An 18,568-nucleotide genomic window follows, 5' to 3' on the forward strand; every position below is an offset into this window, starting at 1 on the left:
GGTTTTCCGTGGTTTCCCATTTTCACACCAGGCAAATGCTGGGGCTGTACCTTAATTAAGGCCATGGCCACTTCCTTCCCAGTCCTCGCCCTTTCCTGTCCCATCGTCGCCATAAGACCTATCTGTGTCGGTGCGACGTAAAGCCAATAAAAAAAATAAAAAATAAAAATTTTTTTTAAAAATATCTGGAGTAAAAAGGAAGAGAATATCCAGGAAAAGTCAGATGCATGGGAAGATGAGGTGGAATAATATGGAATGAAATTTAATGCCAAAAAGAGCAAGATCGTGATCACAACTAGAAAGAAGGAGACCTATGGGAGGGATATTGCTTGGAGGGGAACAACTTAAGAAGGTACAGAGTTTCAAGTACCTGGGAAGTATCACAAAGGAAAGTGAAAGAAATGATAAGGAAATAATAGAGCATAGAAAACATGCAGGAGCATTCCTGAAAAGTGTCAGAAGCCTGGTTTGGAGCAAGGATTTCTCCCAGAGAAGCAAAAGAGTGATATACAGGACGTACTGTGAACCTATGCTGATGAATGCAGCAGAAACTTGGGTAATGAAGCAGAGAGACATGACTAGGATACAGGAAAGTGAAATTTAATTTCTGAGAAACAGGATACGAGTGACAAGAATAGATAAGATGGGGACTGAGAAGGTTAGAGATATAGTATAAGAAGAGCCATTGCAGAACACGATAGAGGCATCTAGATTTAGATGTTCTGGACACATGAAGAGAATGACAGGGGAAAGGATAACCAGGAGGATGCACAAAATGGAGATAACAGGAAAACGACCTCAAGGAAGACCACATGACAGGTGGATAAAAGGAGTGCAAGAGTGAGTGCAGAGAAGAGGAGGAGACTGGGCAAGAGTGAAGAGGGAGAAGTGGTGGGAAGACAAGAGGAGATGAAGGGGCTTATGCTCCGAGCAGATCTGGCCATCACCTGGAAACTGCATATGATGATGATGATGATGATGATGACATAATATTTCTGCTTATTGTTGTTCATCTTTACCTTATCATAAAATTAACTCGTGTTGGAGGGAAAACTCTGACAGTATAGCCAGATTGCTTTCTAGGCTTTTCACATGCCCTCTCCTTTCTAATTTCCACCTGAAGGCTGATGCAGTCACTTGGAAAACACCTAGTACCCTCGTCAGCCGGCTGACCGGTTCGGCCCCAGGCAGTGTTAACAGCTGTCAATCAAGACTCTCAGAAGAACATTTACAAACCTTTGACCATGACAGACGACAGATTGTTTGCTGACTGAATGCACTCTTCCATGCTATTGCAGAACGACTTAGCAGGAATGTCTCCACTGGCCATGTGTGCTGGCAGCAGTGGTCACCAGAAGGTACATTCACAGGATGACTGGGCTCCAGATGGCCCAGTGACACCACCGAGAGGGAGGACCGTCATACTCAACATATAGCTGTGGCGCAGTGGACTACATCACAGCAGCAATTAGAGCGGCAGTTGGCACCACAGTGACGCAGCGAACTGTTCGAAATCGGTTACTTGCAGGACAGCTACCAGGTAGACACCCTGCGGCATGCATTCCACTTACCCCAAACCACCGTCGTCTGCGACTTCAGTGGCGTCAAGCGAGAGCTCATTGGAGGATGAAGCGGAGGTCCGTTGCGTTTTCTGCCAAAATCTGGTTCTGCCTTGGTGCCAGTAATGGCTGTGTGTTGGTTAGAAGGAGGCCAGGCGAACGCCTGCATTCCACCTGCCTGCGGCATCGACACACTGGACCTACACCGGGAGCTCTGGTCTGGGGGAGCAATTTCCTAAGACACTAGGAGCACTCTCGTGGTTATCCCTCGCACGCTGACCGCAGATGTGTACGTCCACCTGGTAATAATAATAATGGTGTGTTGCCTCCGGAGAGGCCTGGTGCAGGTCTTACGATTTGACACCATATAGGCGACCTGCGCGTCTGTGAGGATGGGGCCCTACCTAGGATGATTTCTAATGCTGAAGACAAAACACACACCCAGCCCCCGAGCCATCAGAATTAACCAATTAAGGTTAAAAGCCACGACCCTGTCGGGAATCAAACCCGGGACCCCTGGATCTAAGGCCAGCATACTAACCATTTAGCCACGGAGACGGTCGTATGCCTGGTGATTCGACTTGTTGTGCTGATATTAATGAACAGCATTCCTGGTGGTATTTTCCAACAGGATAATCCATGCCCACATGTCGCTGTTGTAACCCAACTTGCTCTACAGAGTGTCGACATGTTGCCTTGGGCTGCTTGATCCCCTGTTATGTCCCCAATCGAGCATGTATGGGACATCATTGGACAACTCCAGCATCATCCACAACCGGCATTAACTGTCCCTGTATTGACCGACCAAGTGCAACAGGCATGGAACTCCATCCCACAAGCTGACATCCGGCACCTGTATGACACAATGTATGCACGTTTGCACTCCTGCATTCAACAGTCTGGCGATTACACCGGTTATTAATGGACCAGTATGGCACATTTGCGACAAATTTTCTCGTGCAGATATTAAACCGTAGTCTTAAACCTTTAATCAATTACAGTAAATATATTACTTCGACACGTACAGAATTTCTTAACATGATTTATTTACTTTTTGTTTTCTTTATGAAGATTCCTTTACTCAATTGTGTTACTTTATTAAATAAATGACATAGAGTACTGAGGTTTAAAAAAGACAATACCCAGAAAATAGTAGTAACCAGGCGGTGTCTTGCACAAAACAAAGTACCTGGGCACGCCTGGGCTCCACTACACCACTGGTTAGGGCCACACAGCTGTAAGCTTGCATCTGGGAAATAGTGGGTTCGAATCCCACTGTCGGCAGCCCTGAAGATGGTTTTCTGAGGTTTCCCATTTTCACACCAGGCAAATGTTGAGGCTGTACCTTAATTAAGGCCACGGCTGCTTCCTTCCCACTCCTAGCCCTTTCCTCTCCCATCGTCATCATTAGACCTATCTGTGTCGGTGCGACGCAAAGCAAGTTCTAAAAAAAAATCTGAAGTTGGGTTTTGTCAGGATGTTGGTGGGGGTGTCTGGAGAAAAGGTTCGCATGCGAACAACGGTGGAGAGCTGGGCTGCTTCAGTACGCCATGAGTGAGCAAGAGATGTACACGTCTGTTGCGCAACATATCATTATCAAATTTCTCCCAAAAGAAGTCACCAAACCTTCCGAAGTTTTGAGAAAGCTCCGCGCACAGTTTGGGTAAGAAACACTTTCACGGAGTCAAGTGTATGAGTGAGCTAAAAAATTTGTGGCAGGAAGAGAAGCTGTGGAAAATGAATCTCATGAAAGGAGACTGCGGACAAGCATCACTGCAGACAACATTGTTACCATTAGTGACATTATTGGTAAAGATAGTCGAATAACAATTTTGCATATTGTTTTAGCCGTAGGAATAAGTTACGGAAGTGTTCAACTCCATTTCAGAAAATTGTTTGTCAGGTGGGTTCCTCGTCTCCTCAACCTGGAACAAAAAACTTTATGCCAGGAAGTTTGTCAGAATCTCCTGTGTCACTACGAGGAGGAAGGAGAGGATTTCTTGCATTGTATTGTGACTTGTGATGAAACTTGGGTGCATCATTACACCCCAGAGTCACAGCAAACAAGCATGGAGTGGCGGCGAAGAGATGAAGCAGGTCCAGTCGAGGCTGCTGGAAAGGTGCTTGCAACCATTTTCTGAAGCTCTGCGAGTGTTTTGCTGGTGGATTTTCTTCAGGAACAAAGGACAATTAATGCAGCATATTACTGTCGCCTTTTGGATAAAGCAAAAACTGCGTATCACAACAAGCGACCGGCAACCAATCCAAAACGCTATTCTTCTCCATGACAATGCAAGGCCGCATACTGCCGCTTTAACGCGGAAAAAACTGGAGGAAATTCACTGGATACCTCTGGAACACCCTCCGTACAATCCAGATTTATCGTCCTGCGACTACCATTTGTTTGGACCACTCAGACAAGACCTATGAGGACAGCGGTTCGATGATGATGCCAGCGTAGAAGAGTTTGTCCACAACTGGCTCCACACATGCCCTCTTCTTCCTATCAGGACAGTATCAAAAACTTACCAATCCAATGGAGAAAATACGTATCGAAGGCAGGACACTATGTAGAAAAGTGATCTCTTATATGTGTATTTTTTTTGGTTGGTGCAATATATTTTAAAAAATAATTCCCGTTTATATTTGATTTGCCCTCGTATAATAGCATGTGAAACACACCTTTTGTGCTGTTGGTGTTGAGGTACTAGAAGTATTTGTAGTAGACGTGACTGTGCATGTAGTCACTGTGGCTCGATTTGAAGCTGATGTTAAAGTTATCTTTAGAGGAGCTACAGCAAGTGGAAATGATACGGTTCTTGATGTTTGCTGCTGCAAAGGCAACTGTTGCTGCTGGAGTTGCTGGTGAGGCTGCTGTAGAGGGATAGCTGGTACCTAAAATCGCAATAAATAAAACATGTATATTCAATAAATAAAACATGTATATTCCTTCCCTTAAGATTAGTTTTCCTTCAATAAACACAAATGACATAGAGTGTACAAATTTACAAATTGAAATAAAAACCTTTGGAGGAGGTTGACCAGATGATACATTTTGACCAGAGTTTGAATCATTGGAGGAAGAACGCCGCCGTTTACGACCCCTTTCCTCTTCCTCTTCTTTTTTCACTTGAACAGACATACCAGATGATAATACAACTGTGCCTGATGAAGGGCTGGCAGATCTCTGAGGAGTTTTGGTCGCTTCAGGAACACTGGGCTCACATGGTGGTGATTCGTCACCAGATACTGTACAGAAACATGATAAAAATGTTATTCATTTAGATCCAGATTTAGTCCACATAAAAATTGGTGCCCATCAGGTATACTAAGAATTAAATTTTCTACAAAATGTTCCCATGTATTTTCTTCCTTTCTCTTACATCGTCCCAGGAAAAAGAAGGGAAAAAAGGTCATTCTGTGTTTTGGTGCATTCTTCATCTGATAAAATCCAAAATAACGAATAAACTGTTGTTGCAGGATGCAGAATTCAATTTCCTATATAAATGTCTATCCACACATATTTTCACACACACATTTTCAGGTGGGTTTTGGAACAAAAAAGGAGGAAGGCATACACAAAGAGTAACTGAAAGGGTGGAAAATGGAGACATAATCATAAGGCTAATAACCTACAGTTCCTGACTATCAAGTCGTCATTTCGCCACTTCTAGCTGGCACAGTGCTTGAGGAAATGTTGCTTATCTTGCACATTAGCTCTACTCCAACACTAAGATCAACTCAAGGTAGTAATATCTAACAGCCATCTGGCTAGCCCATTATGCAGTACATCAACTTCAGCTCCAGGAAACTACTAAGTTAACATATTAGGCAGCTCATTCTTATCCTCCTCATCTGACTGTTTCTACACTGTAAAAAATTTGATCATTCAGATCTTGTAGAATCCATGCCCAGGTGGGTTGAGTTAGTTTGGTGACATATTGTCAAACAATGTCATACTATGTTCTTGAGAGTACAGTCACTATATCAGATTTCTAAACTATAACCTAAGGTTCCGGAGCATCTTAATTTTTTAATATACTGTACTAGTTTCTACCTGCAGCTTCACCCACATAGTTATATTTTTCAAAATTTAGAAAACAATGAAAATGTACGCCAATCAACGAGAGGAGAATGCGGGGACAGTACTTTGGAATGATTAACAACATTCTGACTTAGGTACTGGAAAGAAACAAACAGCTGTCAAATCAAGTCTGCAGAGGTAGGAACATGAAAATGAACACAATGGGATAAATACACTCACAGGTCAGTGTCGGAAGAAGTAGCAATAGGAAGAGGAGACAAGGACAAACATGAAAAAATAAGGACAATCTCACTATCTTGAAGTACTTCCATCTTAAAGTAGATAAGCTCTTTTCCATCAATCCCATTTCTTCTACATACAGATCTTTTCAGTTCCTAGTGAGCTCATTTTTGCTTCCCAGTTTCATCAAGTGGGCAGGCAACAACACTCATTGAGGGGTCATCTTGATAGAACTTCAGTTTTGATGGACTAAGTGTGGGATAGTTATTTAATATCCTGACAGTTTGAACCCTATTGTACAAGAGTCTTTTAATTATTGGTCCTTGACACAAATATAGGAAACTAAATTATTGAAGAAGTGGTGAATGAACTTAACGAACTGTTTGTAGCAGCAGGATTTCCTAAACAGATGGTATAATAGCTTTGAAAGTTCCACATTACATTTGTTTAGGTGACACTCAAGTTCGAATCTCGTCCTTCCAAACATGGCACAGTTAAACAGTAAATGGTCCACCATTTGTGAAGAACCACAAAAACACAAGTAATCGCCTGCAATGTCAATTTTGAAGTGTTCAAAGTAGCACTTAGATTTTTCACGGTCGGAGAAAAACTGAGTGAGAATGAATAAGTAATAATAATAATGTTATTTCCTCTAAGTCCCACTAACTACTTTTATGGTTTTTGGAGACGCCAAGGTGCTGGAATTTTGTCCCGCAGGAGTTCTTTTACGTGCAAGTAAATCTGCTGACACGAGGCTGACGTATTCGAGAACCTTCAAATACCACTGGACTGAGCCACGATCGAACCTGCCAAGTTGGAGTCAGAAGGCCAGCGCCTCAACCGCCTGAGCCACTCAGCCCGGCGAAAGAATTCGGCCCACTAATGTTTTGCACTGGAGTCGGCTATATATATCGGGAAAAAATATTCTCTTGTGACAGACCCTTCTGTACTTGATGTCCAGAGGTTGTTCCACTGTCTTATTAGATGTGTTTTGATTTGGGCTTCTGCATAGTTTGGGGGGCGATTTGTTGTAGATGATTTCTATGTTGGATGAGGAGGCTGCTTTTGCAAGGATGTCTGCCTTTTCATTTCCAGGAGAACCGGAGTGTCCTCAGATCCAGGAAAGACAGACGTAGGGGCACTGTTGTGCTCTAGATCTTATAGTAGCAGCTATTGGATTGACATTGTGCTTGTCATTGATTGTGTTCAGTGGAATAAGAAGAAAGTGGGATAAACACAGGAGAAGAAGAGATCAAAAGTATAACGATTAATACAAGTGGTAAAAGACTAGAAACACAGAACTCTTCCCACACTGACTTGTCGTAGTGTTCATCCTATTATGTGTTCCTTTTGATGTTCCTACTGTACCTTGACTTGACTTGCACTTGTTTACAAGGACCGCAAGAAACGCCAATGACTGCTGGACAGATCATAAACTCCTTTCTTGCCGGCTGAGAATCTCAATTTGTCGCAAATCAAAAAGATCTATCAATAACCTTCCCAGAAAGAAATTTGATACTTCTAAACTTCAAATTGAATCCATTGCTACAGATTACAGAAATGCAATCTCAAACAAACTGGCTAGTCATCCAGTCAGCAGTAATAGTATAAATCAGGAATGGGCCATGCTTCAGAAGGTCATCACTGAGTCAGCTGAGGAAACAATTGGTTTTGTGAGGGAAAAAAGACAAGACTGGTTTCATGAAAATAATGAAGAAATGAAATGTCTTATCAATGCCAAACAGGAAGCCCATCTATCCTATCTTCAAGGTCTGTCTTCCAATGTGAAGAATTCACATTTCTTGGAACTTAAAGGAAAATGTCAGGCACAAATTAGGGTAATCAAGAATAACTGGTGACAACAAAAAGCTGAAGAACTGCAAAAACTATCTGATGCCCGTGACCTGGAAAACTTCTATGCTGGCATAAAGGAGACAGATGGTCCAATTCGATCTTCATTGGGCTCATTGAAGACTCTGACAACTCCATCATTTTAACTGATAATGGGGAAATTTTAGAGCGTTAGAAGGAACATTTCTCTGTGCTTCTAAATCGTGTCTGCAATATTGCTGACAACTTTCTTCATAATGTCCCTCAGCAGCCCCAACAACCATGGATTACAGTTCCACCTACATGCAGAGATTTCACCAAAGCACTCAATCAACTAAAACCAAGAAAGGCTCCTGGTCCTGATAACATCCCTCTGGAACTGATACAAAACTGAGTTATACCCTTGAAGACTAGACTTTTCACACTCATCCTCTTGATTTGGGACACTCGAGAAGTACCTGACGACTTGAAGAATGCTACCATCACTATATTCAAGAAAGGCAATCGTAGTGTATGTGGGAACTACCGTGGTATATCGCTTTTGTCAACTGGAGGTAAAATTCTCACAAGAATTCTATTAAACCGGCTCCAAGTTATCTCAGAGAGGATTTTGCCCGAGTCTCAATGTGGTTTCCGAACCTCCAGAGGCACAACATATATGATCTTCTGTGCTAGACAACTCCAGGAAAAATGCAGAGAGAAACAGCAGCCTCTGTATTTATTTTCTACTAGCTGATCTACCCGTACTTCACTACGGAATTCTACATTGTATACAGAATTCTAGGTTAGGTAGTGTACATGTTGTGAGTAAGATAGTAATAAATTGCATAGCTCTTAACATTACCCTAGAAATGCGACGGGGGAGTGACAAAACGTCCTTTTTTATGTGAAGACTGGGAAGTGAACCTCTGCCATTATTCCGTTTACTGTTCACACTGATCAATCCAATCAGCGCATAAGAGTAGGGATCGAATTGCTGGAATACTACTACGAACCAGCGTGTTAGGTACCAGTAGTATCAGAAAATGTATGAACCAGAGGAATGTTATGCTAGAGAAGAAAGTTATCTAACTGCCCTGCTATTTCCCTCCGATATTCAGGCAGGCTGTTGTAATTGGTACGCAGAAGTAATCCCAACTATCGGAGATTAGTGGCAATAGAGACAAAGAACATCACAAATTCACAACAATCAATGGTCAACATAATGTTATTGTTGATCAAGTTTATGAGCTTTCGATATTGTAGGCCTTCACATTTAGTTTTCTTCCGACTCTTACATACCACTCTTATCATAGTCGGTACGGTAAAACTGCATAAAACATAAATGATCGAAAATTGTATTCTCTATAAATTATGTTATGTGGTAGTTTTCGATAGGACTGATAACATAGGTATTAAAGAATTAAATTTTAGGTGCCTTCCCCTAAACTACCATTTCATCCAGGGTGAATACAATTGCTTACAGCTTCAACTATAGTTTCTTATTCTCTGACTCTATATACTGATTTTCATTAAATTCTGTTTACCCATTTTCTCTTGGCTAGGTACTGACATGGACTTAGCAACAAAAATACAAATTCACAAATATCTGTGTTATCATAGCTGGCACGATAAAAATGTACAGAACATAAATGATCAGAAATTTAATTCTATTTAACTTTAGTTATGCAGTATTTATTGATAGGACCACTAATAACAGAAATATTTGAGAATTAAATTTTAGGCCTTCCCCTAAGCCACCATTTCGCTCCGCGTGAATAAAATGATTTTTAGCCAAGATTGTAGTGGCTCATTTCCCGACTTTACATACCGATTTTCATTAAATTCTCTTCAGCTTTTTTCTCGTGATGCGTGTACATACACACAAACAGACAGAAATTACGGAAAAGGAAAAAGTGCATTTCCTTGTTAGTGTGGAAAAGACCGATACAGATATGCCATTCTTTTTAAATTCTGTGCAATGTACAGACAAAACTCTTATTTTATATATATATAAATGATCTGGAAAAAGCCTTTGATTCAGTACCAAGATTTGCTATGTGGAAAGCATTGAGATATTTTGGATGTCCTGAACGTTATGTGGAATTGGTTCAAGCTCTTCATGATGGCATGTCTGGACAGGTTGTTCATGATAACTCAGCATCAGATTCGTTCCCAATCACTCATGGATTGAAACAAGGCTGTGTGCTTGCTCTTACACACTTTGCACAGTACAAAGCTGCCATGCTGCATGAAACATCTGCAAACAACTTAGGCATGGAAATTAAATTTCGTTTTGATGGAGACCTCTTCAATCTGGCAAGACTTCACTCACAAAGACGTACTCTGGTTACCCGGGTGACAGAACTGCAGTATGCCAATAACACTGCATCTCCTCCTCTAACACCTGCAGAACTACAACAGTCAGTCGACTGCTATAAAACTGCATGTGATCGCTTTGGTCTTGCCATTAATGTTACAAGATATTAGATATTAATGTGAAAAAAATGAAGGTACTTGCACAACCTGCCCCAGGATGAACTCTTGCTGAGTTCAGTATCTCCATCTTAGATACAACACTGGAACAGGTTGATCACTTTTCATATCTTGGAAGCATCTGGTCTAAATGATGTACCTGCGAACAAGACGTTGATAAAAGAATTGGGGCTGCTCATGCAGCTTTCGGATGGTTAATGAACAGAGTCTTCATGAATAACGACCTAAAACTGCATACCAAACTCATGGTGTATAAAGCTGTTGTCATTTCCATGCTGCTGTATGGCTGTGAAACTTGGACACTCAATCGCTGTGATATCAAAAAATTTGAGCGCTTCCACCCACAGTAAATGAGATTCATCTTGAATATTAAGCGGGAGGACTATGTGACCAACACGGCAGTTCTCGACAAAGCACAGCTAAATAGCATTGAGGCAACAAACATCGCTCATCAACTGAGATGGTTAGGCCATGCTCACCGCATAGGTGATACCAGGCTTCCCAGCCAAATTCTTTATGGTGAACTTTGCTCCCGCAGTAGACCTCACGGAGCCCCTCTTAAGCGTTTTAAGGACCAGCTGAAACACATCACGAAGACAACTGGTATAGATATACAGACATGGGAAGAACGTGCTGTGAACTGTTCACTGTGGCGGAACACTACATCCACCGCTGTCAACTTGTTTGAAAGAGAACACCGCAGACATCAAGAGGCCAAGCGACAAGCAAGAAAACTCCATGAATTGCAACCCCACCCTCCTCCATCCATTCAGTGTGATTTGTGTGGGGGTTTGTTTTATGCCAGGATTGGTCTGTTTAGTCATCGCAAACACATCCATAAACTGAGTTGAACTGGTCAATGTATGCAGGAAGAAGTTATATATACTCGGATCGAGTTACAGCCGATGACTACGACAATATTTCATGCCAAGACAGGGCTACTAAGTCATATAAAGCATATTCACAAATCATTGCGAGTGTAAAAACGTTGACTGCTGAAGAATATGTTTACTCGGATACGAGTTGCAGCCAACAACCTAGAACACATTAACGCTAAAAAACATAATAAATACTCAGCTATGAGTATCCATATGTCAAAATATAATCACTACTTTTCATCAATAGATCAAACTTGCCAGCACGCCAGTCAGCAAGGGGTCCAGCGTGTGTATGTGTGAATGAGTACTCACGTACATAGTTTTCAACATTACATTACTTCACTTTTGGCAATTGGCCTAATCTTTTTCCCCTTTCCTTTTTTAGACTCGTTTTTTCTACATGCATCAACAATTTGCCTAAACATCTTTTATCAGCACACCCGAAGTTCTTTCACCATTACACTTCAAGAATCTTCTCCAAAGAATTGTTTTGAGACGAGTTCTCCCCTGGTTCTACTGTACTCTTAGCAACTATACAGCAAATCATTCCCTCGAAACATTCCACTACATCTTTTTCAAAATTGTCCAATATTATAATTATGTAGCTACTATCCTCGAACACCAAAAACTAGAGTTTCATTACGAGACAATTTTATGAAAATCAGCCACAACAAACGTATATTATTCATTTTAGAACAATCTTATGTATTTTTCAAGGACACAGTTCTGACAACTATTGTAAACTGTGTTAACATTATCACTCTATAGAGCGTTCCAACCTTAAATTGCAGTACAGCGTAGATGGAGTGCGCTGTTGCGAAATCGACTCGTGAAGATCACGCTCGAGTGTGACTCAAACAGGGCGTCACAGCGCCACATTTTTCGTTTGTAATTTGGTAATTTTTAGTTCATTCATTCATAAATTGATATTTGTAGGATGGTAAAATAAATACAACATACCTTAATGACTGTCGTAGCTCTCAGACATTGGACGTACACCTTCTATCATTTCTGCAAGGCCTGATGTTCCCGCTTTGGATTAACCGGGTTCGGGAGATGAACTTGAGGATGATCTGGACAATGAAGAAAGTCTTATTAAAAACTGTTCATCGTCGACATTGTCCTGTAATTCGTCTGCTTTCCACAAATCTCTTTCATTTTTCTTACTTCGTTCACGTAATTTGCCCAACTGTCCACCATAATGTTCTTATACTCAGCGGTTATTAAATTTTCCAAATCATTTTTCTTGAACGATATGCTATGATATCGGATGTAGTTTTTCACCTGGGACCACTCCATCTCAATAGGGTTTAACTCGCAGTGATAAGGCGGGATACGTAGAATCTGCCGACCTGCCGCTTTTGCCATTTCATCTATTCTCTGCTTATCATACAGAGCCCTATGCTGAGAAGCGATGTCCAACAATTCTCGCTTGAGCATCCCGTCTTCAAAAGATATTTGTTTTTTACGTAACCACTGTACGATGTCATCTTTTCGCCAAGAAGCCACCGGCAAAGGTTCCAACTTATGGGAATGATAAGCGGCATTATCTAGCACGATCATGGCACCTTTGGGCGTGTTCGGCAACAATTGTTCCAAAAACCACTTCTCATAAATTTCACCAGTCATTTCCTCGTGGGCGTCCGCCGTGTTCTTATGGCATAAAAATGTTAGTTCAGCATTTGGAACAAAACCATGTTCATTATATGCGTGGACTAAGGCGAATCGCGGTCCTTGGCTTTTCGGTGGCCTGGCCTAAGTCCCGAACTCACCCCTGGCAGCCTGCCGTGCACTTTTCACTGTTGTATACTTCCATTTTTTTGTCACTGTCTGCCCAATATTTACACACGATTCATCTGAGTAAATTATAGCTTTATTTTGTGCCCTCAAACGCTTTATCTCCCTGAGATATCTGTGCCTCCAATTAATCATTTCATTGGTTTCAATGAAAGCTGCTTTTATTACACCGTCTTAAGTAACGGAAGCGATACAACGTAGTTTTGGAAAATTGTGGCAAAGAATCTTCTCCATTTATCCGACTAAAAATCACGTTCAATGTCGGTGGTATGTTAGCAAATAAAAGAGAGTGAACCAGCCGACGCAATCCACTTTGCACAATTTCATCATATTCAATTTTCCTTGCATTTTTCTGCCGTCCTTCTCATTTTCGCTTTTTTTTTTTTTTTTGGCGGGAGTTCGCAAAGGACCATGTGTGTGTTCTTTCGGAACAACCTGTAGCTTTAGCTGTTTCAATGACTGTGCTACTCACATTCATAGTCTTAAAAAAATAATCCAGCACACTCATTATAATATTGTGTTCTTTTCCCCTGAGTTTACCTACAGAACGTTTCTTTTTAATTTGACAATCCATTGTACATCCTTCTTCACTTTTTCTTCGAACTAAGAACCCCCTGCACGAGCACGAGCTCGCGACTACACAGACTACACAAATACAATAAACACAATCCACTTGTCCTCAAGAACTATACATTTATCACTGATCTTTATTTAATCAATCTTATAATACTGATTAAATGAACACCACTGCACATGACAGTCTGTATATTTAAATGCTCACTGTTTGGGAGATCCCTACCAGCCAGCCAGCCGAGTCACTCGTGAAACGTAAACAAACGAGACGTTCTCCCTGTCATAAATTAAGAGATAAGTGAGATAAGAATTTAAGGTCTGATTTAAAAATAACATCCATATCTGAAGACCGTTCGCTTCACTTTAACCACGTCATGCCAAGTCAATAGCAAAGACTTTTTCTTCGAACTAAGATCCCCACGCATGAACTCATCAACCACACAAACGAAATACACTTTCCCTCAAGAATTGTACATATGTCACTGATATGTCTTTAATCACTATTATACATACTACTGACAAAATGAGTACTGCACTGCATGCAACTGTCTGGAAATGTTAAAAGCGCCTGTTTGGGAGATCACTACCGGTACTTCAGCCAGCCAGACACCCACCCAGCCGAGTCATGTTTGAAACCAAGATTCAGGGAGACATTCTTCCTGTCACAAATTAAGAACTAAACAACATAAGAACTTCAGGATTGTTTTAAAAATAACTTCCATATCTGAAGTTCATTTGCCTCGCTTTGACCACCCATGCAAATTTAATAGGAAAGACCAGCGATTGAATTTTTCGTGCCTGCATATAAAAATCTCTGAATATGAGTGAAAATAAACGCACATACTGCATTTTGTTATCATTTAAAGTTTAAGATATACTTATCTACATCGAGCTGAAATGTTTCTTTACCAGCAGTGAAAAAATTAGGAAAATAATTAATATGAAATAGGAGTTATGACATGATAAGTTATATGCAATGAAGATTTTGCATTTGGCGTAACTTTCCATTATATTACCATTTTCACACTAAATTATTTTTTTACATTTATTTTTGTTAACGGCATGAAATGCGCCTTGAAATTCTGTACATAACACGATATACACCCATTTTAACCGATAACATTCTGATTTACGGATATTTGGCAAACCGGCTGCATTAGAGTAGGACAGCGCTATCTGCAAAACATGGGAGAAGGAAAGAGACGGAATTATCCCATTACTGCTGTAATGCATTTTAAGGTCAGAACGCTCTATATATGGGCTCATTTGACTGTTCACTATTATCAAGATTTTGTTCCTAAGACTTTTAATGGAAAATACTCTACCTATATTGAAAAACAGTTGTAATTAGACAGAGTATCACACTGTCATTCGATTTTAACTTAATGTATATTTTTGTGTTTTGGAATAATACTTATTCGATAAGTAGCTGAAGACGTCCCAGAAGAAGGGATGAAACATGTTCCACTATATTTCAATTGTATTTTAATAGGTAAATATACATTTAATAGTACTAAAAAGGTTGAATTTCTCTCAAATATACTTATACTCACACTAGTATGTTCAAGACTTACGTTTGAAATAACTGCTCACTCAACCATGATTACTACATTTACACAGATGACATTTCACAAACCTAATATTACTGAATCTGACAAAGTGGGATGCACATTCATTGTCTACAAGAACAAGAGCAAAGTGTTTTCAGCCCAGTTATACCATCTGTTTAAAAAATTCTGCTGCTACAAACAGTTCATAAGTTCATTCAATATATCATCAATAATTAATTTCCTAATTTTGTGTCATAGACCATAATAAATTAACTGATCAAAACCACAAGCCTAATATATGCACATAAAATAGGGTTCAAACTATTAGGATATTCAATAAAAAATAAATACGACATGCAAGAGACACCATAGATGTATTTTACCATCTCCACCCATGGGGAGATAGCCTAATTGTTATCCCAGATCATACTCTAACTGTATGTGAAATTGAATCCAGATATATCAAGTTGTTCAAATGTTATAGCTCCACAATCCAAATACATTTTCACATTTATTAAATTAGTAGGGATATAGCAGTCAAGTATGAAACGTACAAGAAAAATCTTTCCTACTACCATTCTCAAAATAATATACTTACTGCTTTGCTTTACAGTGTGCGCTGGAGGAGGCAATTTTGCATTTTCTGCAGCAGCAATATTAGCCACATTATTTGCAAGTGGTGTAAATGCTGTCTGGGGTACTAATCGAGGCATCAATGGTACCAATCTCCGTCCTTCTATTGCCCAATCTGTAGAAGTATTTGGACCTGCAATACTAAACAAAGAAATGGCATATAAATATGGTATAATTCACTCATCTGAAAGGTGCATACAGGAAGAAAACTGAACATTTCCTATAAATAGCATAAAATTTGCATATTATAAAAAATAATAAATCTGTTTTGGACTCTTCAAACTTGTATTGTAATATAATCAATAAGGAGGAAAAATGTGTTTCTCAAGGCTGGTTTTTGTTGTTGGTGTTTGAATCATCAGTCCATGGACTGGTTTGATCCAGCTCTTCATGCCATCCTATCTTGTGCTAATCTTTTCATTTGTATGTTTACATCATACATCTGCTCCAATCTGCTTGTCATATTCATACCTTTGCCTACCCCTACCGTTCTTACCCTCCCCACACTTCCCGCAATAACCTAGTGAACAAGTCTTAAGCTGTCTTATCATTCTATCTCTTCTTCTGTCTGGCTCCATGGCTAAATGGTTAGCGTGTTGGCCTGTGGTCAACCGGGTTCGATTCCTGGCAGGGTCGGGAATTTTAACCATCATTGGTTAATTTCGCTGACACGGGGGCTGGGTATATGTGTTGTCTTCATCATCATTTCATCCTCATCACAACGTGCAGGTCACCTACAGGCGTCAAATCAAAAGACCTGCATCTGGTGAACATCTCCTCGGACACTCCCGGCACTAAAAGCCATACGCCATTTCATTTCTTCTCGTCAAATTTAGCCAATGATGTAGATGTTGATTTCCATAAGGAACCTAAAATATTTGTCCCAACTGACGAGCCTAACTTAGCACACGAGGGCGAAACGCAGGCAACCAAGAATGAGTTAGCTGGAAAATTTATAATGTCCAATAACGGACTATTATAGTGGTATTATAAATTTAGCCAAATCGATCTGCTCTCACCAATTCGATTCAGTATCTCTTCATTCATGATTCGATCTACACATCTCACCTTCAGCATTCTTCTGTAACACCACATTTCCAAAGCTTCCATTCTCTTTCCTTCTGAGCTACCTATCATCCACGTTTTACTTCCATACAAAGTCATGCTCCATACAAAAGTCTCAAAAACATCCTCCTGATTCCTATATCAATGTAAGAAGTGAGCATATTTCTTTTCTTAAGAAATTCCTTCCTTGCTTGCGCTAGTCTGCATTTGATGTCCTCCTTACTTCTGCCATCGTTACTTATTGTACTACCCAAGTAACAATATTCATCTACTTTCTTTCATTTCCTAATCTAATATTTTCTGCATCACCTGATTTCAATCGACTGCACTCCATTACTTTTGTTTTGGACTTAGTCCCGTTAATCCGAATGTCCAGTTAATCCGACCTGAAATATTCATTTTTTTAAAATTCTCCTTATTGAAATGAAAGTACATAGTATAGAATGAAGATTTACTTGCATTTTATTGGTCATATTTAATGTAAACATAATTACACATCATAAACCATCAATCACTGAATGTATAATATAAATATTTATAATAGTTTATTTAAATCCGCCTTGATCAATACACTCATTAAATGAAAGAAACATTATTAATTAAACCATACATGTTTCGGGAAATCTCAACCATTCCCTTCATCAGTGGTTAGATCAAAGTATAACACAATATGACACAATCTTTTGTTTTACAATTTGAAGGAGTATTGTGTCCCAATACATCATATCAGAGAGTAAAGAGAACTTACGAAATAATATAAAAATGATCAATACATACAATTTTGGTTGAACTGAATGAGAACACTATACAAATTTAGGATCTTCAAGTTTTTCTTCTTTTCTTCTTCTTTTTGTTCCTTAAATGATTATATGCTAGCCTAAACAGTGGGTTATCTTCTGTACTTTTCTCATTTAAACTTGATTCAGAATTACATTTTTGTGTAAGGTAAATTTCTAAATTTTCCAAAACATTCATCAGTTTTCCCTTTTTGGTCGAATGTAATAATTTCATGTCATTGGAAATGTCTGTAAATTTATGATTCATTTCAACCATATGTTCTCCCATTGCCAAATATCTTTTATGTTTGACCGCATTAACGTGTTCTTTGTACCTTATAGCCAAACTTCTTCTGGACTGTCCTATGTATCGTTGTTTACAAGTTTGGCATGTTAATTTGTAAATTCCTGATTTACTCCTGTGGGAGAAAATTTAGAAATTTACCTTACACAAAAATGTAATTCTGAATCAAGTTTAAATGAGATAAGTACAGAAGATAACCCACTGTTTAGGCTAGCATATAATCATTTAAGGAACAAAAAGAAGAAGAAAAGAAGAAAAACTTGAAGATCCTAAATTTGTATAGTGTTCTCATTCAGTTCAACCAAAATTGTATGTATTGATCATTTTTATATTATTTCATAAGTTCTCTTTACTCTTTGATATGATGTATTGGGACACAATACTCCTTCAAATTGTAAAACAAAAGATTGTGTCATATTGTGTTATTCTTTGATCTAACCACTGATGAAGGGAATGGTTGAGATTTCCCGAAACATGTATGGTTTAATTAATAATGTTTCTTTCATTTAATGAGTGTATTGATCAAGGTGGATTTAAATAAACTATAATAAATAGTTATATTATACATTCAGACCAGTCAATACGGACCAAACACAATATTAACCTATCATGGTTAAGTTTATTAACATCAATCACTGGTCGTTTATCTTTACAGAGCCTGTTAGTTTCTTCTGCCGTAGTGATTGGAACCTACTTGAAGATGCAGTGTTAAACCACTACCAATGAGAGAGTGGCAGAACTAGTAAATAAACATCACAAGCAGCTCTTCGCATCCCGGGCACAATGCAAAAGTGTAACCCGTTACCATATTTTAGCAGTTTTAGGAGACAAGTTTTAACCTAGTTTTAGTCGTTTTCTCCTCTA

General features: G+C 39.4%; 1 protein-coding gene across 3 annotated transcripts in view; it reads right to left on the minus strand.

Annotated features, from left to right (window-relative positions):
- The window catches only part of LOC136877339 (BRCA2-interacting transcriptional repressor EMSY), a 261,181-nt gene that overhangs the window by 212,765 nt on the left and 29,848 nt on the right, over positions 1-18,568 (minus strand). For all 3 annotated transcript variants that reach the window (XM_067151291.2, XM_067151292.2, XM_067151290.2), the window contains 3 exons: positions 15,525-15,700; positions 4,585-4,808; positions 4,242-4,454 (listed from right to left, as the gene is read on the minus strand). In XM_067151291.2, coding sequence (XP_067007392.1) covers positions 4,242-4,454; positions 4,585-4,808; positions 15,525-15,700 — 613 coding nt within the window. The remainder of the gene's footprint in view (positions 1-4,241; positions 4,455-4,584; positions 4,809-15,524; positions 15,701-18,568) is intronic.

Source organism: Anabrus simplex, chromosome 7, assembly GCF_040414725.1.
Source record: "Anabrus simplex isolate iqAnaSimp1 chromosome 7, ASM4041472v1, whole genome shotgun sequence".
NCBI classification, from domain to species: domain Eukaryota; kingdom Metazoa; phylum Arthropoda; class Insecta; order Orthoptera; family Tettigoniidae; genus Anabrus; species Anabrus simplex.